A 27,809-nucleotide genomic window follows, 5' to 3' on the forward strand; every position below is an offset into this window, starting at 1 on the left:
GTAAATCAGGGCATCCCCAGTACCTGCTCCCTTCTCCTTATATCTAGGGTACAAGTCATCACTGCTCTCTTAAAGGCAAAAAATACAGCCTCCATGGGATCCGATAACATCCCAGGCTGCATCCTACATGAATTTAGGCAGGAACTTGCAGCACCATTAGGCACCCTATTCAACCAAAGCCTGAGTACCGGCTTCATCCTAGCTGAGTGAAGGACAGCCACTGTCATCCCTTTGCACAAAGGTGGAGTGTCCACCAATCCAGGAAATTATACACCTATCAGCCTAATTAGCCTGATCTGCAAGGCCATGGAATGGATTATCATGGATCTCAAGTACAAGGACATTGGCAACCTCCAAACACTCAATCCCACACAGTTTGGCTTCATCAAGGGGGAGGTCACATCTGTTACATTTGGTCAACTTCTTTGAGACAGTCACTAAAGCCATGGACAAGGGGAAAAAGATGCTTACCGCCTACCTTGAGCTGGCCAAAGCCTTCAACACTATTCCCCACTCAGGCATTATAGATAATCTCTCTCAACTAGGCATCAATCTATATGTTACCATATGGGTAGCTAACTGGGTCACTGATAGAACCCACCTAATCAAAATAGGGGAAGCCACCTCAAGCAGTAGACCCATAATGAGCGGCTTACCCCAGGGTTCAGTCTTAGGGTTTCTGTTATTTTGGATATACTTTTCTGAGGTACAGGCCAAAACCAGTGGGCTATGGTTGACCAAGCTTGCAGATGACTGGAAGGTGGGGGCTGTCATCAGTTCCCCTAGTGAGGTGGACATCCTCCAAGAGGGTTTCACCCAAACAAATGACTGGTGCCAGAAACATAGCCTCAAGTTGAATACCAAAAATCCATCATCATCCCCTTTGGGGAGAGTGATGTTCCCACAAATGATCATAGTAATAACAATGTCCTAAGCACACAATCAGTTGTGAGGGATTTGGGCACCCAGGTTGATAGCAACCTGACTTTTGACCATCATGTTGCTTCCATTGTAAGGAAAGCTTTCTACATGTCCCACCTCATAAGTAAGGGTATCTCATCCAAGGACAAGGAGGTCATAACATCCTTCTATTCTTGCCTTATAAGGCCCATTATTGAGTACAACACCCCATTTGGCATGTACCTCACAAAGCACATGCAGCAGCTGGAGAGACCACAAAGGTTCCTCACTAGGAGAACCCAGGGCCTCAAAAATCTGCCATACACAGATAGGCTAAAAGCCCTATCCCTCTACTCAGTTTCATACAGACTCCTCAGAGGTGACCTCTGTCTGGCATACAAGGCGATCTAGGATCCCGACTTGATGGGAATACTGCATATCTGCAAGTCAAGCTCCACTGAAGTAACCCACACGCACGGCCTCAACCTGGTCTATGACATCAGTAGGACTTGTTGGTGGGACAGATTTGTGTCCCAGAGACTTCCCCATCTGTGGAATAGACTCCCTCTTCACATCAAGAAGAGTACCTCTTTACCCCTTTTTAAGTGCAACCTGGATAACTGGATGGGAAACAGAAACAGAAAACACATCCCTGAGATTTCACCCGTGTCTCTGCTGGACAGGGGGATTGGGTGCTGGCTTGTCTAAACGTGGGCTAAACACTTGGCTAGGCTTATAAGGACCTCAGGACCAATAGCCTTGTAGCTTCCTATGATCCTATGATCCTGTGATATTGCTTTTTTTAAGGAGAAATCCATAAAAGATGCAACTTTTTAGCTGAATGAATTAAAAGATATTTAAAACTTTTATGTAATTGCTTTAAAATGAATTACATGAACCTTGTTCATAGGTTCATAGATAAATACAAGACTATCAGTCTTAGACTATTTTAAGCCTAGCTAATAACCAGGTGTCAGAATCAGTCCTTGTATTTTGTATTTGTGAAGTAAAGACCTTAAACATTATGCCAAACCTTCCCTCTTGTTGATAAGATTATGAGATAATCTTTGACATTGAAATGATTTAAACCTGCAAAATCAAACCAAATATTTTCATATAAATGCTTTGTTAGTTTACATTATTTTAAAATAAAACAGCTTTCCATGACATAAAATGCAGTAAAAGACAATACCTTTGCATGTGATTCCATCACCATAATATCCAAATGGACATCGTCCACACTTGAATGTACCATTTAGAGTTGGCTCACAGGGAACACCTTGGAAACAAGGAGCATCAGCACATGTGATTATTTTGTGGACTGATGTTTTTGTGACATTTTCTTCATTGCCAATTGCTGACAGATCCACTATACCAGGAATCACAGACTGCTCCGATGTACTGCTGTGTGTCACTGATGGTCTTTCAGCACCCTTTCTTGCTGTGCTTCCAATCACAATGCCAGTTCTGTCATTTGCAGTAGTCATTTTCCAAGTTTTTAAATGGCTGTCAGCACCAGTTTGCAGCAGTACAGGTTGTCTAGTTGGAAAAGGCCTGAACCCTACTGAGGAAGTATTCCATTTCATGTGTGTTAATGGAAATCTCCTTCTTGAATCTCTGCTCTCTTGTGTGGTAGAATTGTAAACTGGTGATCTACCACCAGTGGAATGAATGGTGATGGTGGCCTTCTGAGGAACTAGTGGCTTCCTGCTTACTGTTCTAGTAGCAGTGGTTGTAGCAACAGTAGTAGGAGTAGTAGTTCTAGCAACAGTAGTAGGAGTAATAGTTGTAACAGATGTAGTAGTAGTTGTAGTAGGAGCAACACTGGTAGTCATAGCTTGTGGAACACTGGTGGCTGTTTTAGTAATGGTGGAAGTAGAAGAGGTGATATCAGCATGAATGGTACTTTGTTTTGCAGGAGATGTTCTTAAAGATGGCAGCAGTGTGGTATGTTGTGGTTGCTGAACACCTACAAGGAAACAAAAAGCATAGTACAGTGATCAAAACATAAGCAACCCAACTCATTGTTGATATGTACAAAACACGTGTTCTTAGAATTTATCTTTTCATTAGAAAAACAGCTCCTCAGCAAACATTCTTGCTCTGTCAATAGCAAAGAGCATTATTCTAGTCTTTCTTGTTAAGATTAAGCACAAATTAATGCACTACAAAGTGGTGATTGTTGTGTAATACCTGTGTGTGCGTGCGCGCACATTTGTGTGTGTGTGTGTGTGTGTGTGTGTGTGTGTGTGTGTGTGTGTGTGTGTGTACATGTGTATGTGCACGCATCTCTTAAGCTGAGATGAACTACAGTGATATCCCATTTCAGCAAAAATGTAAATTAAAAAAAATAAATAAAATTATAGGCAAGGCTGATGAAAGGGATATGCTCTCTCCACCTCTTGTGTTGGGCTTTGCCCTCTTTACCCCTTTATTTAATCAAACCTATTCTGTGGTCATTTTACCTCAGTGGCAGACTAAAGTGAAAATAAATATTAGTAGTGTAGCTAGGGCAGGAGGAGAGGGACAAAAGCCCCAGGAGAAAGTTGTTGGAGGTGTGCATTCAACTGATCCCAATTGTTCTTTTATGTATTACTGGCTTTTAAAAGTTGGTATTGTATTTCTGGTAAACCTGAGCCCTGTAGTGCTCTGTGTGTGGTCTAAACTGCAGCAATGTAGTACCTGCTTGCTACATTGTAGCTACAGTTTAAAAGTAAAACAAAAAAAGTCTTTTTTTTAACTAAAACCTGAGCAGTATAGTGCTCCTCACAGACAGGGTGTAAATTGCGGGCAAGTGTTTGCTACCTTTGTAGCAAGCAGTTTGCTACAGTTTAAAAGGATTTTTTTTTTTAAATTAAAACATGAGAGCTGTAGAGCTCTCTGCAGGCACTTTAACAACTGTTTGCTACATTTGTACGAAGCAGTTTGCTACAGTTTAAAAAGAACTGTTTTTTTAACTGAAACATGAGCGCTGAAGGACTCCGTAGGCAGATATAAACTGTAGCAACTGTTTGCTATATTTATAGCAAACAGTTGGCAAAATGCTTTTTTTTTTAAAATAAAATATGTTAAAGAAGGTTTGGGGCACGGCACAGAAATGGGGCCTTAATGGCTAGGGCTATAGAGGGGGGAGAAATGCTTTTTTTTTAAAAATAAAATATGCTTTTTTTTAAATGAAATATGTTAAAGAAGGGTTGGGGTAGAGCACAGAAATGGGACCTTAATGGCTAGGGCTAGAGGGAGGGGTGTTTGTGTGTCATATATCTGGCCACCTGGTTGGTGTGCCAGTGGAAGGAATGGCTGTTTTCTGGGGTGGGGAAAACTGTTGGAAAAAATGACACAACCAGGATCCAAAGTAGAAAAATTTAATAAAATCTCTAGCGCCTCGGCTTGGAGCCTTCAAAGGAGAATAAAAGTGTTCAAAAACACTCAAGCATATATAGCACAACCAATTAAATATTAATTGCATAATTACCCTAAATTAAGCTAAAAAGACTTTCCCATTACATTCCACATTAATACCTACTGGACTTAAAGTCCCATACTTCAAAATAAAAACAGTCTCTTTGTACAAAAGTTTTTTTCTTTACATCCAAATTACATCCTTTCTCATAAACATGTTCCAATATGGTACACTGCAGACCTTCTTGATTTTTATTATGATATTTCTCAAAGTGGATTGCAAGAGAGCTCTCAGGGTTAGCATTATTAATATCCCTGACATGTTCTTGAACTCTAAGTTTAAAGGCCCTCTTGCTTTCACCCACATAGAACATATTACACGGGCACCTTATAGCATAAATTACCCCTTCTGTGTTACATGAAAACTAACAATTTGCTTTAAATGGAATTCCATTAATATATTTAAACATATTACATACATATTTACATATAATACATCTCCCACATGGGAATGTACCTACTACATTTACCATTGGACTAATACTACAGCTAGTAGTAGAAAAATGAGCATGGACGCCCTATTGTTTCAGCATGTAAATAATTTTGAACAATGCGCGGTGGTACGATGGTAGCATTGTTACCTCACGTAGCAGTAGAGTTAAAAACAGATTTGTTTCTGCCTGCTGTCTGTTCCAGTAATGCCTCCCTGACTTTCTGTAACATAAAACAACGTGTTATGCTTTCTTCTTTCTGACAGTGCTCGCTAAGTGTTTTATGGTTTTAATGGAGCAAATGCTTAGTGCTATTTATTTATTTTTTACCTGTGACTAGTAGTACATAGAGCAGGTCCATTATGAGTGGTTCTCCGGTCATGGCCCATTATCATATGAACCTGGCATGGATACCAAGATTCAAAGCTCTTGAGGTGGATTTCTTGGCATCCATATCTTGAAAACATAATAAACTTTTTATGCTCAGTGCCCCCTCATAATCCTCTATGTCACAGTACACACAGGTTCAAAATCCTACTAAATTCTGTTGGAAAGAACACTGATCTCCCAGCATTCCATACATACAGAGTGTAAATGAAAATGTTATGTTGCCTTTTTTGATGGCTCTCAGATCTTACTTGGATCTGGTCTCGGCACCTCCAAATGTGTGGATTCAGGGCTTTGACACTTCCCTTACCCATAATTCCCTTTGCATCTTTTTGAATAACTCACATCTTGTTTGCCACCTGAATTGAATTGTTGTGTGATTCAAGGGGCTCTGATCTCCACTTTTTCATGATGATAAGTCACTGTCAACGGATTTTATTCACTATCTTTAGCTTTTAGCTTAGACAAACTTTCTTAACCCCCCCTTTGTTTTTTCACATGCATACATATATACATGCATACATATATGTAAACCTTTCTCTTTTTTGCCAAATTAGTTGAGTCTTGTGCTTTGGTGGATAGACCCTTCAAGGCTCATCCTTTAAGTATTTCATTTTTGAGCTTATAATTTGTAGCAATTAGATCATGTTTTCTTTGTTGTAGAATATCTAGTAGTGTTGTTGTCTATAGTGTATTGTTGTAATGTGGAGTTGTCTTGTTTTCCTGTCATGTCTGACAAGAACTTCAAAACGTGCTCCAAGTGTGACCATAAAATCCCTCCACAGGACCCCCCACACTCTATGTGTATATTGCTTGGGGCTTGCCCACCTATGCTTCCTTTGGCCACAAGGCTCTACAAAGTCATAAGGACAAATTGATTCTAAAAGGTTTGCTCCCATCTCAGCGAAGGTTGTTACTGTCATCTGCTTCTCCCTCTAAAGTGGTTGGCAAGTCCTGTCAGAAAGGGAAGGCTAAAGAGGGGCAAAAATCTCAGGAAAGCAAGATTCCTGAGAAGAGTGCTGAGAAACCATGAAAACTGTCACCTGACCCTACAGTTCTCTTGGGTGCAGGACCAAAAATGGCGAAGCCATCAGATCCTAAGTTAGGTCAGATTTGATTCTTTCACCTCCATTACTTTTCTCACTGGAGCTGATTAGTCCAAGGTTGCGTTCTCCCATATTCAGAAAAAGAGCTTCCTTGGTAGCCTCTTCGTCGAGATCTGCTTGTTCTTTGAGGAGCCTTAACAAAGCCAAAGTTGATGGGATGATGTGGAGAGTTCTTCAACTGCAGATTCAGTTGCATTTCAACATGGCATTGTCTCCACAGATCCCAAGAAAATGTCCAATGATTCCTCGTCTCAGGAACTTAATGTCAATCTAATCTACAGATCCACATCCCATGGATCCAAATTTACCAAGAACATCTACATTGGTGCCAAAAGACCTTACTTCCTCGACTCTGACCATACCCCACTCTCTTTTGCTTCCAACCATATAGGATCAGGAAGAAAATCAGGTCCAAAGTTTCTGAGCTGGAGCCCTGGAGGATAGATCAGTTTCAAAACTTTTGGATCTGTCTCGGCCTCTTAAGGCATTGGGTCTGAATAGCTCAGCTCCAATGTTGGCTTCAGATCTGCGTTGGGTCAGCGGAGTTCTCTTGGCCTCATTTCTTTGAGATTCTTTATCAATTCCAGTTTCTAACTCTGCATTCAAAGCCATCAAGAGGGTTCTTGATACCAGAGAATGGGTGCCTCTTTCAAGCTCTGATCTATCCTGATACTTTTCTATTTCTGAGATGACCTCTACACCTTCACATTGACAGGAAGAGTCAGCTTCCAAACGTCTTGGGGAAGTTCTTGCTCTGAGCTCCTACTTTGATTCCATTGTCTGAGGCTCCCCAGTGTCAGATCATAAGAAACACTCTTGTAAAAGGAAACATATAGATTCAACACCTGAATATGTCACAGACAACATGAATTTGGATGAAAGGGAAGGTTCTCTCATGTCCCCCCTTGAAGGCATCACTTTTGGCAAAATACTGGATTTGATGAAACAGAAGATGGGGGTTGGTTCATTGATGCACCTTCCTAGTAAGAATCCATGTTCCTGGATGCTTTTGGTGCAGGCTGTTCTACCCTGTGGGTGGTCACTCCTCCTGATGCCTTCATTGATTTGGTGGCTCAGAGAGTTTGCAAGGAACCTGACACAGTGGAGCTGATACCAAAGAAACCTGATAAGATCTTGGCAGCTCCTAAAGATAGGGCACACTGGAGTAAAGGTCCCCAGGTAGATGCCTTGGTCACAGTGGTGGCCACTAAAAAGGAACTCTCCAAATAGGGAATCTATGGATCTAGACAGATTTGGAAAATGGACTTATGCTTCAGCATAATTTTCCCATAGATTGCTGAACTACCTAGCTCATGTCACACGCTTCTAAAGAGAACTGACCAAAGAGATTACCAATTTCCTCCCAGGTGATATGCCAACAGATATCCAGAAAAGAATGTGGAATTGCAGCTATCTACCCTCATCTCTATTTCCAATGTCATCATATGTCTGTTTCCAAATACAGCTAATGCAGTAGCCAGAGTGGCAGGGACTGGCATAGCCATATGCTATCACGCCTGGATGCAGTTGTGTGATTTTGTGGAAAGCTTTAGAACATCCTTACTTAACAAGCCTTTTGATGGTTCCGCTCTCTTTGTGCACTCTTTCTCCACTCTTCAAAGGATATTTTCAAGGATCAGCGAGGGCTGATGAGCTCTGGATGCAGTCAGGTTGCAATTATCCCCGCAGCAACAAATCTGGCATGCCATCACTTTAGACTCATGGGTGCTATGGATAATCACCACAGGATTCAAAATTCCCTTATTTTATTCTCCCAAAAAAGAAAAAAGTATTCCCCTTGTGCCACCCTACCAAATGGAATATACTGCAGCAGAAGTCAAAAACCAGTTATAAAAATGAGCCATCCAACAGTTCCCACTAGACCAGATTAGTTCCAAAAAAGACAGGGGCATAAGGCCAATTTGGGACCTCAGTCATTAAAACCAGTTCGTGAAGCAGAAAAAATTATGGATGGTCATGGTTCAGTCCATTTTACAGCTCCAATGTTAGAATGTGAACTACTCCTTCTGAAAACCTGGCATCTCTGGCCATTGTTAAAATCTCCGGGATACTTATTATCATGTAAATATAAACAAGCATTCAAGGATATTCTTCTGTTTTAAACTGGGAGCCAATCATTATCAATTCAGAACTCTGCCCTTTGGTCTCAACAAAGCCCCCGGGGTGTTCAGCAAATGCATGGCAGTAGTCACAGCCTATCTCAGGCTGCAAAGGTTCCAGGTTATCCTATATTTGGATGATTGGCTGCTCACTGCTCTGACCAAGAATCTACTAATACAAAGTAGGGACACTTTACTCCAGTTACTTCATAACTTGGGTGTAACAGTCAGCATCCTAAAGAGTCAACTAAATCCCACTCAGTTACTAGAATTCATCGGATGTCATATAGACACACTGAGTCAGATAGGTGTCTTACCACATACCAGGATTCTTTCACTTTGGAAAGTAGCAAATAAGGTCTTGTCACATTCTTACCTGCCAGTGAAAGTGGTTCTAAAACTACTAGGTCTTATGACCTGAACAATCAGTCTGGTTCCCTTTTCTCATTTCTACATGGGAGTCCTTCAATGGACTCTCATTTCAGTGATCCCAACTAAGTCAGTTGAGGGGGTCTATATTACATGTTTGAAGTTTGAAAACTTTGAACGTTAAATTATTGAATTTAAATGTTCGCAGTTTCAAACATCAAACATATAAAAAAAAAAGAACTTACCTAACTAGTGTAGGCAAGGGGCCAAGCCCCCCTGCACCCCACGCTTTTTAAATATACCAACTCTGAGACCGCACTATAGTGCAGTGAAGGGAAGTTTTCCCTTACTGCGTTGTAGTGTGGTCTCGGAGTTGGAATATTTAAAGAGTGGGGGGTGTGGGGGGTGCGGAGGAGCTTGCCCCCTCCCTACAGCCATTAATTTTTTTTTTTTTTTTTTTTACATATGTTCAAAGTTTTATAACTTCAAACATTTAAATTCTGTAATTTAACATTCAAAGTTATAAAACTTTGAACAAATCATATGGACTCCAGTTGAGGACACCCATCAGATTAACTCCAGTATGCAGAACTCCTATCAGCTGCTGGATATCTTACCCAGTTTTATTCAAGGGCCATCCATTCTTTCTCAACCTACAGCTGTAGTCACCATGGACACTTCCCTTTTTTGGGTGGGGAGGCATTACATAGGGAAGACTGTTCAAGGTACCTGGACTCACTTGGAGGTCAATCTTCACATCAGCATTCTGGATATGGGAGCTGTCCTATTACCACTGCAGACATTTTAAGACTATCTACCAGAAGATGTGTTCTCCATTCAGGCAGACATTATGTCAGTAGTCTGGTACACCAACAGACAAGGGGGAACCAGATCCTATCCTTTGTGTCAGGAAGCCATGAGGGTTTAGCAATGGGCTATGTCCTCCCATCGCTTTCTTGTAGCAATGCACATCCTGGGAACTTCCAATGTGCTAGTTGATAAGCTAAGCAGAAACATTCTTCTGCCTCTTGAGTGGTTCCTCAATTAGTCAGTGGTGAACAAAATTTGCTGTTGCTGGGGCCAACCTTCCTGTAACCAGTTTGCATCTTACCTCAACAACAAATGCAGTAGTTACTTTGCCCTCATTCCTCTTCAGGATCAGTCACAGAGGGGCTCTCTGGTACACAGTTGGACCCCCAGGTCTTCTATATGCCTCTCCCCCATTCCCCTTTATCACAAACACACACAACTCACACACAGCATTTTACAGCTCAGGTGGCTTAGTGGTAACAAATTTCATTCAGAAAACCAGGCGGTACAAGGCAAAAGTAATCTTCATTGCTTCTTATTAGCTCTGACAGGTTTGGCTCCCATTTCTTCAGCCTTGTCTTCTATGTCCTCCTTGGCCACTGGATAACAAGCCAGACCTCCTATCTCACCCATCCAGTTATCCTCTCCCAGATCTAGACACTCTGAATCTGACTGCTGGGTTACTCCAATTTTAACAATGACTAGAGATGGCAGGTTTTCAGAAGGAGTAGTTCACATTCTAACAGCTTCTCAAAAATATAACACCAGTTAGGTTGACCAAAGTAAATGGAAAAGATTTTCATTCTGAGCTATAGAAAAAGGATTGGATACTTTCTCTGTTCCTCCTTTCAGTTTTGGATTTCTTGTCAGAACTGTTTCATTAAGTTTCCAGTTTCTCTCAATGTAAGTCCCATTAGCAGCTATTTTAGATTTTCACATTGGCCATAATCAGACAACAACAGCCTCTCTAAAAGTTTCTAAAGCTTTCCTCAAGGGAACCCTCCTTCTCAGACCCTCCATCAGTGATCCTGTTCCACCTTGGGACATTATGGTAAATCCTTACTCATTCCTTATTTGAAATGGCAGCATAAACAGATGGTAAGATCTTAACATGGAAAACAATATTCTTGGTTGCAGCCACTTCAGCCAAAAGAATATCAGAATTACAAGCTATTTCTTGCAAACTGCTTCATCTGATATTTCACAAGGATAGACTCTTCTTAAAACTGAATTCATCCTTTTCTTCTAAGGTAGCATCCACATTTAACATCAATCAATCTATAAATCTTACAGTGTTTTTCCCAAAGTTCTCTAACAAAGGAGAACATATACTACATTTGCATGATGTACATAAACAACTTAGATTTTATTTCCACAGGACAAAAGACTTCAGAAAACCAGATCAGTTATTTGTTGCCTTCTCCAAAGTCAAAGTAGGGTGCAGTGTGTCCAAAATCACTCTCTCTAGATGGTTGCAAAACTGCATTTTATTTGTTCATTATAGGCTGGGCTTACCATTATCTAACAAAAACAACTCATTCAACAAGGGCAGTGGCAACTCCCACAGTTTTTCAACAAAAACTGCCACTTGATGAAACTTGTGCTGCTGCAATATGGTCATCTGTTTACATCTTTGCATCTCGTTTGGCTCATTGGCTCTACTGTGCTCAGGAATACCCTTCCTTGATGCCTCCCAGGAATTTGGAAGCATGGGAATCTGTCTCAACTGTTGAATCAGATGAAAAAGGACATAATTGGATATGAAAGTTGCATCTGCTTCAGCATCCCTCCCTCCTTCAAAATGGTCACCTATGGTACCTGGAAGAATGGGTGACACTCTGAGGAGAATGGGTGTTACTCTGAAGAATGGGTGGTACTCTGAGGAGTCTTGCAAACATCAACCTCGGTCAATTTCTTCTTCTTCCAATACTTAGATAAGTTTTTGTTACACCTGGTTTAAGCATAGGTTTCAAATATATTTCACATAGCTTAATGGACAAACTTGATGTGAGGTATTCAGGGAGAGTCAGAGGGGAATTATGGGTAGGGGAGAAGTTAGAGCCCTGGATCCACACATTTGAAGGTGCCAATACCAAATGCGAGTCGGATCTGAGACCTATCTGTTGAACCAGATGAAACGAGAACAACACAGCTCTATCCTTGAGCATAAAAGTTTCATTTCTCACAACCCTGTGAGACTTAGTTCAGGGGAGGCAAGAGATCTTTTATTTATTTATTTCACATTTGTTAACCGGGATAGTCCAACTGAGCAGAATAGCCCTTTTTTAGTGGAGGCCCGGGGATAAAAGCTGCACAAACAATGCAATAAAGGTTAAACGTTAACAATTAATAAAAAGGATTGAAAATAATTTTTTTTTACAATAAAAGTAAATAAAAGTAAATAAGGAAGCAGTATAACAATATCCATACAATTTTATCAACAGAGCAAGAAGAAAAAGAATCCTAGTATCATTTGCTGTTATTGTACATCACGTCTGAGGGAGAGCGATGAGAGATGCGCATTTTTAAAAGTAGTGTAAGGAGGTTACCGTTCGTTATAAAGACGCCACATTCAAGCAGTAAAGAAGACTAGGAAGAGCTAAGAGGTTAAAAAGAAGCAGAGGTCAGTGAAGCAAAACAACATAGAGGGCAGGTGAGCACTGTCTTAGGGACAGTAAACATGATTATGAGGGGGGACTACAGTGGCAGGACCAGTGACTTTTTAAGTATTCCTTGGTAGCCACTTTGAATTGTTTAACTTGATTGAGGGACCTAATTTCTAATGGCAGCCTGTTCCAAGAAATGAAAGGATGGTAGCTATACAGGTTGTATCCCATTTTGGTCTTGGGTTTATAGATCTGTAGGTCTTCGTCTGAGCTATGTAGAGATCTAGTGGGAGAATATTGAGAGATAAGAGATAAGCTGGGGCAGTAGGAGGGCTGATATAGAATGGAGTAAATAATCTGGAGCTGGTGAGGTAATTCTAGCCAGTTTATGTTTTAGTGAGAGACAGTGATGGGATTTATACATTTGGTGCACTGCAAATCTATCTACTTTGTTGTAGGTTGATTCTAATTTAGTAAGGAGAGAGGAGTTGAGATTTGTGAGGATTTGACAGTTATGCAATAGACTGGGTAGGAGGTAAGCATGAGAGAGGGTTACTTTTGCTTTGTTAGTGAGAAACTTTTTATTTCTGTATAGGAGGCCCAGTTTTAGATGAGTCTTATGGATACAGTTATTAACATGTAAGTCGAACTTAAGTTGATCATCTATGACACATAAAGGTTTTGTGCTTGATTCAACTTTGTTATGAGTGTTATTGAGGTACAGTATAGAGAAAGTAGGTTTAAGGTGCTTAACATTTTTAGGTAAGAAGAGTATGAGGTTTGTTTTTTTGTTTTTCAGAATAAGCAGGTTATTAGAGAGCCACGTTTCAACTGAGTTAAGGGATGCCTGAGTGGTAGAGATGAGTTCAGAGGGGGTGTCAGCGATGATGATGAATATAGAGTCATCTGCATATTGTACCAGGGATGACTGAGGGCAAGAAGTATAGAGTGGATTAGTAAAGATATTGAATAGTAATGGGCCAAGAACAGAGGCTTTTGGGACACCCATTTAACTAGGAGAGAAGGGGAAAGAGCAGAAAGTCATCTCACTTACCGCAGTCGATCAGTGAGACAGCTGGAAAACCAGGCAACAGTAGAAGTGGAGAAGTTAAGGTCAGTCAGTTTAGTGAATAGAAGTGAGTGCGACACAGTGTCAAAGGCTTTTGAAAGGTCTAAGAAAAAGCAAGAGATGCGTTTGTTATTATCTCTGGCCAGAGAAATAGTGTTAAGGAAGGATATGTGGGCAGTTGTAGTACTATGTTTAGGGCAAAAGTCGTGTTGTGTGAGCAGCTTTTCCTGTAGTAGGTATTGCAAAAAAGTACAAGTATGACTCGTCCATGTGGGTGTGAATGACCTGAGACACGCTTCCCTGGGCTACATGAAAAGAGACATGGTGGAGCTCTTGGACTATGTGGTCCAGCAGGTATGACCCTAGCCCTGAGCAGCATCCTACCATCACCCAGAATGATACTGCAGTAGAAACAGAAAATGATTTATTTCAACAATTGGATAAGTTTCTGGTGTCATTCTAAAGGGATCCAGTATCTGTCTGCTTGGGATGACATGACTGACAGACCTCGATGCTTTTCCAGAGATGGCCTGCATCTGTCACACCTGGGTTTCTGGGTACTGGCTAAGGCTCTTGCTACCAGTATAGTGCCATTTTTAGGCAGTGTTCCAAAGACCACATTACCACCATAACAGCTATAAATAAATGCAATCTGAGGGTCATGCTGCTCAAAGCTACAAGTCTAAATTTCAAGATGCAATCACTCGAAGCACTCCTCAAAATGGACAACACCAACATTTGTGCTGTAATGGAGACCTGGATTAAAGCAGCAAAAAGCACCCCTGTGCTACCAGGCTATAATTCATTCAACAACTTTCAGCCCAAGAACATGGACTGAAGCGCCAAAGGCAGTGGTGTCTCCATATTCATAAAAGATATGCACACCTCCAGACTAGTAGCCCAGCATAATACATCTGAGATACTCTAGGTTCAACTAACACTGGGTCAGATGATGATTCAGGTCATAGCCTGCTATAGGTCCCCAACCATGTCCAAAGACTCTCACTCCACATTCCAAAGCATCATGGAAACTATTAAGATCCAAATTAACACTCTCATACTAGGTGAATTCAACTACCCCTCCATTAACTGAGAAAAGTACTCATGCACCAATGCATTTGTCCAACGCTTCCTAGAATTCATCAATTCCAGTGCCCTGGACCAGCTCATTCTTACCCCACTAGAGGAAGCAACATCCTTGACCTGGGTATTACTAACATGGGCAACCATTGCTCTACACCAATAGTCAATTTCTCCCTGGTTAGATCCGACCACAAAGTAATCACCATGGATCCACATCTCGCCCACACCCCCCACAAAAGTATCCACCATGAAAAACGTCTCCAAACCTGACTTTGGACTGAATCATACACCAATGCACTGCACAAACACATACATAAATGCATGGAACTAGCCATACCCAACAGAACCAAGATGCTCTCCTCCAAAAAAAAAAGGAAGCCAATCTGGTAGTTCCCTGCCATTAATAAACTCTACAAAAGAAGGAAGAAACTGTTGTAGAAAAAGGTGAAGTCCCAAGACTGGAAAAACTCCCTTATTAGCCTCAACAAAATGTTGAGATCCCTCATCAAAACCTCCAAAGCCAGCTATGAAGGCAGAATTGCGGCAGACACTAAAAACAACCACAAAGCCTTCTATAGTTATATAAGAATCTCCCTGGCAATGCCCAGATTTGCTCTGAGTTACTGTACAATGGTACCTCCTATATTGAGCCAACAGACATTGCCAACATAGATGCAGGGTCAACTTTACCCCTCTCTCCCCCCCTAAAGGACCAGTCTCAATACTGGAAGAATGCCAGGCACTCAGCATTACTGCAGCACAGGTTAAAGCTGAATTGTCCAAGGCCAAGAATACAGCTTCCTTGGGACCTGACAATATCCCTGGCTGTGTTCTACATGAATTACAAAGTGAACTGGTGCCACATCTGTGTGCCCTGTTCACTCACAGCCTCACCTCAGGCTTTGTCCCTACTGAATGGTGCACTGCTACAGTCATCCCTCTCCATAAAGAAGGAGTGACTACAGACCCTGGAAATTATTGCCCCATTAGCCTGACGAGTCTGATATGTAAGGCTATGGAGCGCATCATCATGGACCTAATTAGCAAGGATATAGGGAATCTCCAAACTCTAGATCCTATGCAATTTGGTTTTGTGAAAGGTAGATCATGCCTGCTCAACCTGGTTGACTTCTTTGAGTCAGTCACCAGAGCTGTGGATGAAGGTAAGGCAGTTCATACAGCCTACCTCGATCTGGCCAAGGCCTTTGATACCATTCCTCACTCAGAAATTATTGATAAACTCACCAAACTAGGCATCAACCCCTATATCATTAGGTGGGTTGCAAATTGGATCACAGATAGAATCCACAGCATGAAACTAGTGGACTCTAAGTCAGACTGCCGATCAGTCACAAGTGGAGTCCCACAGGGATCGGTCCTGGGTCTTCTCCTATTCGGCATCAACTTCTCAGAAGTCCAGGCAAACATGGAGGGACTCTGGCTGACGAAGTTCACAGATGACTGCAAGCTGAGAGCCATTATTAACTCCCGAAGTGATGCAGACATCCTACAGAAAGGCCTCATTGAGACCAATGACTGGTGTCAAAACCATGGCCTTAAGCTTAATGCCAAAAAATGTGTCGTCATCCCCTTTTGGAAAAACTCAGTTCCCACTAATTACCACATTGATGGGAGCCCACTGAGCACTGAAGGTGTTATAAGAGATTTAGGGACACAGGTTGACAGCAATCTCTCCTTCGACCACCACATTGCCACTATGGTTAGAAAGTCCTTCTATGTGGCACATCTCATTACCAAGGGTTTTGCATCCAGGAACAAAGAGGTCATCATTTCTCTCTACTCTTTCCTCATTAGACCAATCATAGTGTATAATGCCCCAGTTGGCATGTACCTCACTAGACACCTGCAACAGCTGGAGAGGCCACAAAAGTACCTCATGAAAAGGATCCTAGGCCTTACACACATGTCCTACATGGGCAGACTCAATAAACTCCTGCTATTCTCTGTCTTATATAGCCTACTTAGAGGCAATCTCTGCTTGACTTACAAAGCCATGTCTGACCCAGCTCTGTTAGAAATGCTTCATCTAAAGAAATCCCAATCCCTCCACACCACACTTTCCAGAGACCACAACCTCATTACCACAGGCAACAGAACATGTTGGAGGGACAGGTTCATAACCCAGAGACTGCTCATGCTCTGGAATAGACTTCCCATACATGTCAAGCAGAGCACCTTACTGGCCCTCTTCAAGAAAAATCTTGATGAGTTGATGGGAAACAGAAAGTTCACCCCGGGGATCACTCCAGTGGCTCTACTTGATAGAGGTACTGGGAACTAACGTTGGGCGGCACAATGCTAGGGCACGTCTATGGGCTAGGCTTTTAAAGGCTCAAGAGCCAATAGCCTAATACACACCTATGAACCTATCACTTGCTTATGTATGCATTTTTCCAGTACTTTTGAGAGAGGGGATATGATAGCAATTGGCCTAAAGTTAGTGATTTCTATGGAGTTACCTCCTTTATGAATAGGTTGAGTGTACAACTGTTTCCAGATAGAAGGCACCTTTGACTCAGAGATAGAGCAATTTAGGGAGTGCAGGTGAATCAGCTGCTAACTGAAGGACATAGGAATGAATTTTGTCAGCAGATGTGGAACAGGTTTTAGTCTGGAGTAAAGATGTAATGTAGCTAGTAGGAACAGGACTGAGAAAAAGTATTAGAAGAGTTTGAAGTAGGAGAGGGTTCAAAAGAGTTAGTAGTACAGTTATTTTTAGAGTTAGTCACATTAGTAGAAGAGGGGTCAGAGGTAATCATCTTAGCTATGGATTCAATAAAATAGGTGTTAAAGATGGCAGCAACTTCTTCAGGTATCTTGATGGGCAGGGATTGGGAGAAGAAGGGTTCCTGGGATGCAATATTTGGTTAACTGAATTCCAGATTTTTTTTGGGATTTAATCTTTGAGCTGTAGGAAGGGTAAAGTAGAATTATTTTTTATCTCTAATAATGTGTTTTTTGTCGGATTTCTGAGTTCTTTATAGTTTTGTAAATTGGAGATGAGCTTATTTTTCATTCATGCTTTCCACATCCTGTCTCTAGATTTCATTAAGGTGTGAGTAGCATTTGTTAGCCATGGGGATATGTTTGATTTTATACGGACTATGTGGAGAGGTGCAAGGCTGTTTGGAATATTAAGAAAGCTAGAGGTGAATGAGTGGACTGCTTCATAGAGGGGCAGTTGGCTTAAGTTCATTCTAGCGAGAAGGGCTTTAAAAGTCTCTGGGCAGAAGTTAGTTAGTTTGTGACAGGTTATATATCTGTGAGGCCTGCTAAAGTGAAGAGTGAATCTAAAAGAACTTTGACTGTGGGAATGGTCACTTAGGGAGTTGGGTAGGGTTTCCGAGTTATGATATTTGCAGGGATCAGAAACTAATATCCAGTGTATAACAGTTCTAGAGTTGCTTGAATTGTTGATACGGTTTGGTTCACAGATGAGTTGTGTAAACCCATGTAAATGAATGCATGAGGTAGAGTTAGGAGAGCAGAGAGTTAGCCAGTTGATATTTACATCCCTGAGGAGGATGGTTTAATTTGGCATGTGTTGTGAGAGATATGAGAGAATACTTTCCAGTACAGGAATGTTGTCTCCTGGAGGAATGCAAATGGCTGCTACAGTGATAATAGTGTAGTTATTAAGTTTGCAATTGGCTGTCAGAATTTCAGCAGGAGGAAAGAATGGGATAGGTTTGTTAGAACATGTAAGAGTGAGTTGGTTGGAGTAGACTGTAGCAACCCCATCCCCTTTTTTCTTTTGGTGATCTAGGTGAAGGATATTATAATCAGGAGAGAGTATATCTGAAGTATGGTTGGCAATTCAGGCATGGAATTCACTTTCTTTGTTTAGTACTTCTAATATTCATTGAATAGAATGAGATATGTTTATTAGGACACGTAGGATGTGCTACTTTAGGGGTAGTAGTATTATTGGTTGGAGAGTGAGGGATGGTCCTGGATTAGGATGATTGTCACCTGACAGGAGTAGGGCATGTGGCAGTAAGTAAAGACTGTGTTTGTATGGACAATAGTAGAGGTATTTACTTTTGCCTTTGGAATAACTAGTGTGGTATGGAGGAATTTTGATATTAGGTAGAGGGTATGCAAAGGAAAGATAGATGAACAGATAGGAAAAGACTGTTGTGGAGGTGAGAAGTCATTTACTTGAGTATTTGTGGGATCTTTGCATGTTGGAGTTAAGTGGAAGTTATAGGAGTTAAGACTGAAGAGGAGAAGTAAGGGAGGCAGATAGAGAACAGTATAGGTTGAAAAAGTCATGTGGAATGTAAACGCATTATAGATTGGAGTACTTAGTGATAGAATAGTAAGGAAGATATTAGTCCGAGTGAGAGGAGATTGGGAGTGGTCACCAGTAGGAGGAGTGGAGATAGGTGGGAAGCAATAGGAGGCTGAAAGAGTCTAATTTCTTCAGTGCTTGGAGGGGGGTCAATAGATAAAGCAGGTTGGCTCATGGAATTAAAGAGACAAGACAGCTGAAGGTAAGAGGGACTAGAGGTGGGCAGTGGTGATGTATGAGAGACCATTGGGCTAAAACACAAATTTAAAGAACTTAGTAATGTAATACAGTTGATGACCTTAAGGTATGACAGTGTGTACATACATTTTCTGAAATAAAAATGCGGATATTAAGTTTGTGCATCTTGCAGGAGGTAGAGGTGATTCTCTTCTGCAGGATAGATTCTGAGATATAGATGTAACTTTATCTGTAGAAAGCCTCAGTCTGGCTAGCAGTGAGGAGGGAGGTCAAGTTTGAGTGTGTTGCCTGGAGAGAAAAACTGAATTTGAAATAAAAATGCGGGTATTAAGTTGGAGCATCCTGCAGGAGGTAGAGGTGATTCTCTTCTGCAGGGTAGATTCTGAGGTGCAGATGTAACCTTATCTCCAGAAAGCCTCAGTCTGACTAGCAGTGAGGGGGAGGTTAAGTTTGAGTGTGTTGCCTGGAGAGAAAAGTTTTCTAGAAAATCATGATAGTATACAAGTGGAAAAATGGCATTCTTACATCACCAGGGTAGGTCCGTGGGTGGTCCAAAGCAGGAACGGGAAGGAAAGAAAAGAAAGAAACAATATTTATAAGAATTTGAAGCTATATAGGTGCTGTTTGTTGCAGTGTATTATGTGTGTGTATATATATATATATATATATATATATATATATATATATATATATATATATATACATATATCTATATATATATATATTTATATTTATATATTATATATATATATATGGCTACACTTCAAAACATCTAAAACTTATAACATCTAAATTCAAAACATCGAGACCACAACATCTAAAATCCAAAACATCTAAAACTCATAACATCGAATTACATTGAAAATGTATAACATGGAATAGTGTATCATGAAATGTGTAAATGTCATAGTTCAATCTGTTATTCTTGTGGTATCAGTATGAGATGTTGTAGTTTTTATTTATATAGTTTTTATTTATATAGTGTAGGAATTTATACTATTTATATAGTGTTTATTTTGCCACACCACTCTGTATGTGGTTTTTAGGCCATACAGGTAAGTGATATAGACATTATGTGTACATTCTTTATGGTCATCGCGATACAGTGGGGTTAGGAAATTTACTTTTTCCCCACTGTAGTTTAGTGTGATCTCGGAATTGGCATATTTAATTTATGGGGGTGTGTGGGGGGCAGAGCCCACCCACATGGGGGGTGCAGGGGGGCTTGCCCCCCCTGCAGAAACATAATAAAAAGTGTGTTTTTTAGCTTGGTATTGTTATAGGTGGAGGGGATGTTATTTTCGGGTCTATATTAGAAGACTGACTGTTTAGGTGATCGAACACCTAAACATCGATCTTCTAATATCGAACTGCACAAAGTCGAACGTCCCAGGGAAACACATCCCTCTGCCACAACACAAAAAACATGACTTTACATCTAAATTAAGTGGGGGGCTTTGCTGCCCATACCCCCCGATGTGGGGGGGCTGTGCTCCCCACACCCACTTTATCTAAATATACCAAATCCAAGATTGCTCAACAGTAGAGAAATAGGGGCGGAGTCTGAATGGCTAACTGAAAGCAGCAATATTTTAGAGCTCCATATAACTAGTTAAATAATACAGAAAAAAATATTCCTTTTTTCCCTTGAAAGTATTAAATCTTATAGATAAAGGACTAATTTACATAATTAGAAACTTTGGTGAAGTTTTACAAATAATTTCTTGTCAAAAATCTTGGAGATATATTCACTTGTTAAAATGAGCAACTCAAAGAATTCTCACCAGGATGCTGCCTTAAAGAAGGAACTACAACAGATGGCATCTACCCTGCAATAGTTGTCTTTGAAGATGGATGATTTTAAAGAGAACCTGGAAAATCTTAAAACAAGCAGTCAAAAACAAGCTGACACCCTCAAGGAAATGCTACAACACCAGACAAGGATAACAGGAATAGATGTTTCTCTAAATGACTTAGAAAGCAGACTTAAGGAAGAGGAAACACAGAAAGAACTTCTTAAACAAAACACTTGGTTGGTTAATAAAGTAGATGACTTGGAAAATAGGGAGAGGAAAAATAACATCAGGATTTTCGGATTATCTGAAAACACAGAAGGTGAGGATATTATTTCCTTTTTATCAAGCTGGATTAAATTTAAAAGAAGGACTTTCCTTTGGCATTGAAAGGGCACACACAGAGCTCATGGGAAACCTGCCACTAACTCAAACTCTCCTCCTAGGTCAATAATTATCAAATTTCTTTCATACTTGGACAAGGAACTGATTTTAAGATATGCTTAGAGGAAGACACCTCTAAAATATAAACAGAGCCTGATAAGATTTGATAACAACTATTCATCTAGAATAATGGGACAAAGGAAAAAAGTGTGGCCAATGATAATGTTTCTGAAACAAAATAACATCAAGGCACAACTTGCATATCCAGCTAAGATAAGAATACGGTATGCCAACGAGATGAGGACTTTTACTGACTTAGGAAAAGTCTCTTCATTTATCAAAACTAATAATGTGATTACTTTACCAGAAGATATGGATCGGATGTCACCTTCTCTCAAGAGAACAAAAGAAACAAATGTCTGGACAGATGTCAAAAAGAAGAAGCAAAAGACTGATACTGTTACAGCCAAATCTCTCAAAGCATCTACTATGATATGAATTGTTTTAACATTACTTTAAAGGACCAATTTTACTGCTTGGAATTTTAAAACAAAGGTAACTAACTACTGGAATCTTTATATTTTTTTGAAAATAGATGATACATGAGAGTTTTCACATTACCTCAGGTATGTAAAACCTACACAGAAGGAGGGTTATATAGCACATAAAATATTTATACTGTAAATCAACATACCTAGTATGTGTATTTTCTCTTAATTTTCTCTTTTCTTTCTCTCTTTTCTCATTATTTATTTTAATTGCATCTTGTCTCCCTTTCTAAATTATCTCCTATTTACTATACTAATATAGTCTGCATATATTTAATAACTCACTATCTATACATAGATAAATAATAGTCTAAAATTATTTAGTTTTAAGGCAGACTAATTGGAATAGTTAACTTAATTAATTGTTATTACAGTATTTATTAGATTAATGATAGTCACTGTTATGCTTATTTGTCCTTTGAATTATTTCCTTTTAGTATTAACAAATACATGGGCGGCCATGGTGGTACAGCGGTTAGCATTGTCACCTCACTGCAAGAGACTCTCCGGTTCGATTCTCAGCTGGGGTGCCTTCTGTGCGGAGTCTGCATGTCCTCCCTATGGTCACGTGGGTTTCCTTCGGGTGCTCCAGTTTCCTTCCACATCCCAAAGACATGTTGTAGGTGGATTGGACACTCTAAATTGGCCCTAGGTGTGAGTGTGTGCATGTGTGTGCCTTCTGTGGAAGGTTTGGACGCCGGGCTGGCAACTCAACACCATAAAACTCCACTGCCAATCATAAGCGGACAGGTGATCCACTGTGGCGACCCCTAACTGGTTAAAGAAGAAGAAGATTAACAAATGCATAAAAAAAGGAGGGAAAATGTACTGTTGGTTAAGAGAAGTGAAGCTTTCTTCACATTCTATTTGTGTTGCCATAGCAACAGTAAACAAGTGCTACAGTTTCTAAGGACACTGTGAATCTGCGAAGTGCATTTAGCCTCACAGATAAGAAATAATAAGAAAAAGTAATGTTATTTAGTTATTAAAATGAAAAACAACCTAAACAAGGTAAAATAAGTACATAATAGGATTATTTGTAAATGTTTTATGATTTATCCTCACAGGATTACATATTCCTGGAAACATAACTGAAATGATCCCAAACTACATGTGCACTGAAATGTAGCTGCTTGATTAAAAAGTATTACAGCAATAACCCATGCCTGGGTGTGGGTAATGTTGGATTTACCCACGGTTGGTGTGGTTTGGTCACGAGGGTGAAGCCCGAGTGGCCAAACAAAGCCAGCCATGGGTAAATCCAGCATTACCCATACCCAGAAGTGGGTTATTGCTATTATACAATGACATTATTTAAGAAAAAAATAATTACTTTTCTTAAATAATGGCATTGTATAATGCCTCCTTGCTGCCCTTCTGCAGCTGTCTGGTATTCTGTGGCAGTTCTGATACATGCAGTACATCAGAGCTGTGGCCAAAAGCAACGGAGAAAGCAAGATCTCTGTTGCTTTTTACAAACTGTTTTGCTATGTTAAATGGGTTTAACATAGTGAGACAGCTTTAAAAAAAGAAACAGAGAATCTCCATTTCTTTTTTTAAAGCTGTCTCGCTATGTTAAAGTCATTTAACATAGTGAGACAGTAAGTTGTTAAGAGTTATAGTACTGGAAAAGGTCTGGGCGACCGGACCTTTTTCCATTACTATAACTCGGATTTACAACGTGCATGCTGACCAATCAACGTGCACGTTTTTGAATACTAATGGGGGGGGTCATTGTATACTACTCAGTTTAACATGTTGATTTCACAAGCTGTCTGCACTGTAAAGGTTACGTTTGATATGTTACTTGAAACTGTCAGCCTCTAGAGCACATGAAAAGATACATATTACTTTTTGCAACATGTTATCTTTGCAGTTACCTCACATTCTGTACAAACTCACTTGGTAACTGATAGCTATTCATTTAAAATATCAGTTTAAATATTAAATGTGTCCTTGAAATGCTATTTACCTTTTGACAAAATATAATCTGAACTGTAAAATGAATGAATTGAAAGAAGTGAAGTAATGCATAGATTTCAAAGACAGTTCTTGACACTACAGTAAAAGTAAAAATATATATTCGCAAGGAAGTATTGAAATGTTTTAGTCTTCCAGTTAAAATAGCTTACTGTCAACATTTTGCGATATCAGAAAGTTTGAAGAGCTAGGAAATTACTATTCTTTGTCTTTATAATGATTATTAGACAGATGTTAGACTCTGCTTTGTTTAATGAATTGTGACATATGTTTATGAGGAAAAGTAGACTCAGTTACTCACATTGGACTACACATTCCTGGAAACTCAACTGAAATGTCCCCAAATTACTTGTGAATTTAAATGAAACCGCCTGATTAATAAGCATAACTTACTTTTACAACCTGAATCGATAAGCTATCTGTTCTATATATGCTACATTATATATGTCACTTGCATTTGACAGTCTCTAGAGCACACAAAAAATACATATTATTTTTGCAACATGCTATATTTGCACTAACCATACATTCTAAACTAACTCAATTGGCAACTGACAAGTTATTTATTTGAAATATCAGTCTAAATATTAATTGCGCCCTTGAAATATTGTTGCCGTTTTGAAAAAGCAAAACCTGAACTGAAAAAGGAATGATCTGAAGAAATCAAGTATTGTACAGATTTCAAAGACAGCTATTGACACTATAATATAAGTAGAAATGTATACATGCAAGGAAAAATTGAAATGCTTTATACTTTTAGTTAAAATAGCTTATTGTTAACTTTTTGCTTTATCAGAAAATTTAAAGAGTTAGGAAATTATTTCTAATTTGTCTTTATGTTTATTAAAGTGATGTTAGTTACTTACTTGTTTAATGGATTGCGAGTCATGTACAAGACGGACTATTGAATGTTATTTCTGTTTACTTATGTTTGCTGAATTTCTTTTATTAGTACTGATTTAAAACAAGGGAAAAAAAGGGAAGAGAAATCTATGTTTTTGGTCAAGGCAGAGTATTCTGACTGCCCCGAAAACTCTCTAAGATGCTCTAAATACTATTTGATTAATACTTACTTAAGGTAAGTCTTGATTGCCATATAGGCACCTTTACATTCATTCCAGACCTGATGTGATTACTCATTCTGGAAGCAGGAGGTGCCCTATGCAGGATGGAAATTGTCAGGGTGATAATAGTTCATTCTTAGACTCTGCTTTGTAAATCTATAAATATGTAAAAGCACTGCACACTAGAATGTAGGGCGCCTCTACTCTGAGTCAGGATACTACTGATAAGCCATGTCTTTTCATAAGTGTAAGTTGAAGTTGGTGAGCTGAAGAGTGGGAAAGTAAAGGAAGACAGTATACCTACAGTAAATTCATATTTCATTGGTAATCACTCATTGTCTCCTGTAGAGTCCTTTTAGTCAAATTATTTTAGTAATAATCTATTTGTTGTTGGCTTATTTAGTGTAGGCTCCTCTGTTGCATTTAATTTATCCAAAATGACATATCTGACATGTTTGGAATCTCTTAAGGGTAACTAAATATTGAATATTTTCCAAGTCAACATAATAATTGTTTACACTACTAACATTCCATCCTGATATATAAAATACTATAGAACAATAATAGAATAATATAGAATTTCATATCTCTTTTAAGAAAATTCTCCATAAAATAATTTAACATATGGAGCTCAGATGATATTGTTGGTTAAAGGTATGAGTGATATCCCAATAGATCTATCTTTATCTATTGGATTAGGAATGACTTTCATTCCATGTTTAATGGGAAATTCATATTTACTTGTATTTGATACTTTAGAATTAATGTTTTATAGAAGTACTTTTTAAAAGCCTGACCAGAATTTTATCCTACTTATATTTAAAGAAGAAAAAACATTAAATTACACTCCCAAGTTTACACGGTTCCCCTTCAAACCACTGAATGTTTAAAACATCGAAGTTCAGATCATCAAGACCAGAACATCGAGTTTTAAAACATCAAATATTTGAAGGAGAAGAAAAAGGTAAGTGTAGGTGGGAGAATGTGTGTATTTTTGCAGGGTGCCCTGCATACTGTGTGTGTGTCTATGTGCAATCTATCTCCCGTTTAGTGCTTCTGCATATAGCGCTAAACAGGAGATTTCCTTTTACTCCACTGTAGTGTGGTCTCGGAGCTGGAATATTAAAGTAGGTGGTGTGGGGGGTGCAGGGGGGCTTTGCCCCCCTGCATACAATTGTTAAAATTTCTTTTTTTTAAAATTTGGTTACACTTGTAACCTTCGATGTTTTAAAATTCGATGTTCTGGTCTCGCTGATCAGAAGTTCGATGTTTTGAAATTATGATGGTTAGAAGTGGAACTGTTTACACACATAAAAATAACATCCAATGTTATCAGAGAATATGATATAACTACTATAATCAAAATAAAAAAAAAAGAAGCAAAAAGTTTCTTCCAACAATAACTTGAAATGGATTTAACATTCTTATCATTAAATACTAATGGCTTAAATAATGCAAATAAAAGATCAAACTTACTAAAATATTTAAATCTAAATAATGCACAAGTAGTAATTTTCCAGGAAACACATTTTAAGACTAATGATAGCTTCATTTGGAACCCTAAGGACTATGCAGTCTTAGCTCAATTCTCCTATAGAACAAAGACAAAAGGAGTATCAATTCTCTGGAAGAAAAACATAATCACTCCAAAAGTTATTTATAATTATGAAGACAAAGAAGGTCTACTAGCATTTGTTATAATTAAATTTAATAACAGAATATGGACCTTAGCTAATCTATATTGGTTCCCAGGAACTGGATCAGGAATAGTTAAAAAAATAGATTTATTTCTAGCAATTATAAAGGAAATCTTATACTAGGAGGAGACTTTAATTGTACCTTAGAAGTTTCTGAAACCACCAAGAAGTCTTTTTGCATGACAACTATTTCAAAATCCTTAAAAATGGATTGATTCATTTTATTTAATTGACACTTTTAAATTAAAAGATGATAAATCCTTATTATTTTCCCATAAAGACCATAGATTTGGAACACAAACCAGAATAGACAAATTATTCATAGTTCAAGATTTACAAACAAAAATCCTCAACTTTTCAATAGTTCCATGCCCCTTCTCAGATCATGACTCTCTGATAATGAAGCTCCAAATAGAGTTTAAACCTTTAATCATCTCAACTAGAATTTCATCATATATCATGAAAATTAAAGAATTCAGACCCTTGATGTTGTCAGAACTACCATTATTTCTTGAAATTAATAATACAACAGAAATAAGTAGAGTCATGGAATGGGACTCATTAAAAGCATATTTATTTGGTAAGACCCTTAGTTGGTACAAAAACAAAGTTAGAGAGTGGGAATCTGAATCATTAGACTTGCAAACCAGACTCTTGACAGCAAAATCTAAAAAAAAATCAGAATTGTCCAGAAGTCAAAAAAGAAATAGAGGAATTAAATAAAAAAAAAATATAATGAAATTCTAACACACAAAAATTGTCTAGCCTTGGAAAAATTAAAAATAAACTCATTAGTCACCTCCTCCAGATATCTACATAACTTATCTAGAAGAATTCTAATACAATCTAAAGCAAATAACATTAGTAGTATATATCATGAAAAGAAAGGGAAAAAATATCAGATATAGGAGACATCCTTGAAGCATTTCAGTTCCATTATATGGAACACTTCAAAAAAGAAGATTTAGATACTAACCAAATAAACTTAGATACAAACCTTATCAATATAAAAAAGATCCTAAAAACTTAAAACTAGACCTACAAAAACCTATATCCTACAAAGAAATTGTTGACAAGATGAAAGTAAATCTAACAAAGCTCCAGGGATAGATGGTATAATTACGGAAATTTACAAACTCTTCCCTTCAACAGTAATCTCTCTTTTTCATAAAACTTTGCTGGAAGTCCAGTCAGAAGCAAAAATACCACCCTCATGGAAATATTCTCTCATAACACCAATTCTAAAAGATAATAAACCATCACACCTTTGCACCTCATATAGACCTATATCATTACTAAATAATGATTAAAAAATATGCATGTCAATACTAGCTAACAGAATGAAAATCCCACTTTCAAAGACAATTAATAATGATCAAACTGGATTTTTATATAACAGGCATACACATGGTAATATTAAAAGGATACTTACTATTATAGATTATGTGAATAAAGAAGATAGAGAAACACTTGTAATCAGATTAGAC

General features: G+C 38.8%; 1 protein-coding gene across 1 annotated transcript in view; it reads right to left on the reverse strand.

The window, feature by feature from the left end:
• Positions 1-27,809, reverse strand: part of VWDE (von Willebrand factor D and EGF domains) — a 740,920-nt gene that overhangs the window by 199,341 nt on the left and 513,770 nt on the right. The window contains exon 19 of the mRNA XM_044066200.1: positions 2,093-2,869. Within this exon, the coding sequence (XP_043922135.1) occupies positions 2,093-2,869 (777 nt within the window). The remainder of the gene's footprint in view (positions 1-2,092; positions 2,870-27,809) is intronic.

The sequence above is a fragment of the Protopterus annectens genome, chromosome 3.part1 (assembly GCF_019279795.1).
Source record: "Protopterus annectens isolate FY-2018-M chromosome 3.part1, PAN1.0, whole genome shotgun sequence".
NCBI lineage: Eukaryota > Metazoa > Chordata > Ceratodontiformes > Protopteridae > Protopterus > Protopterus annectens.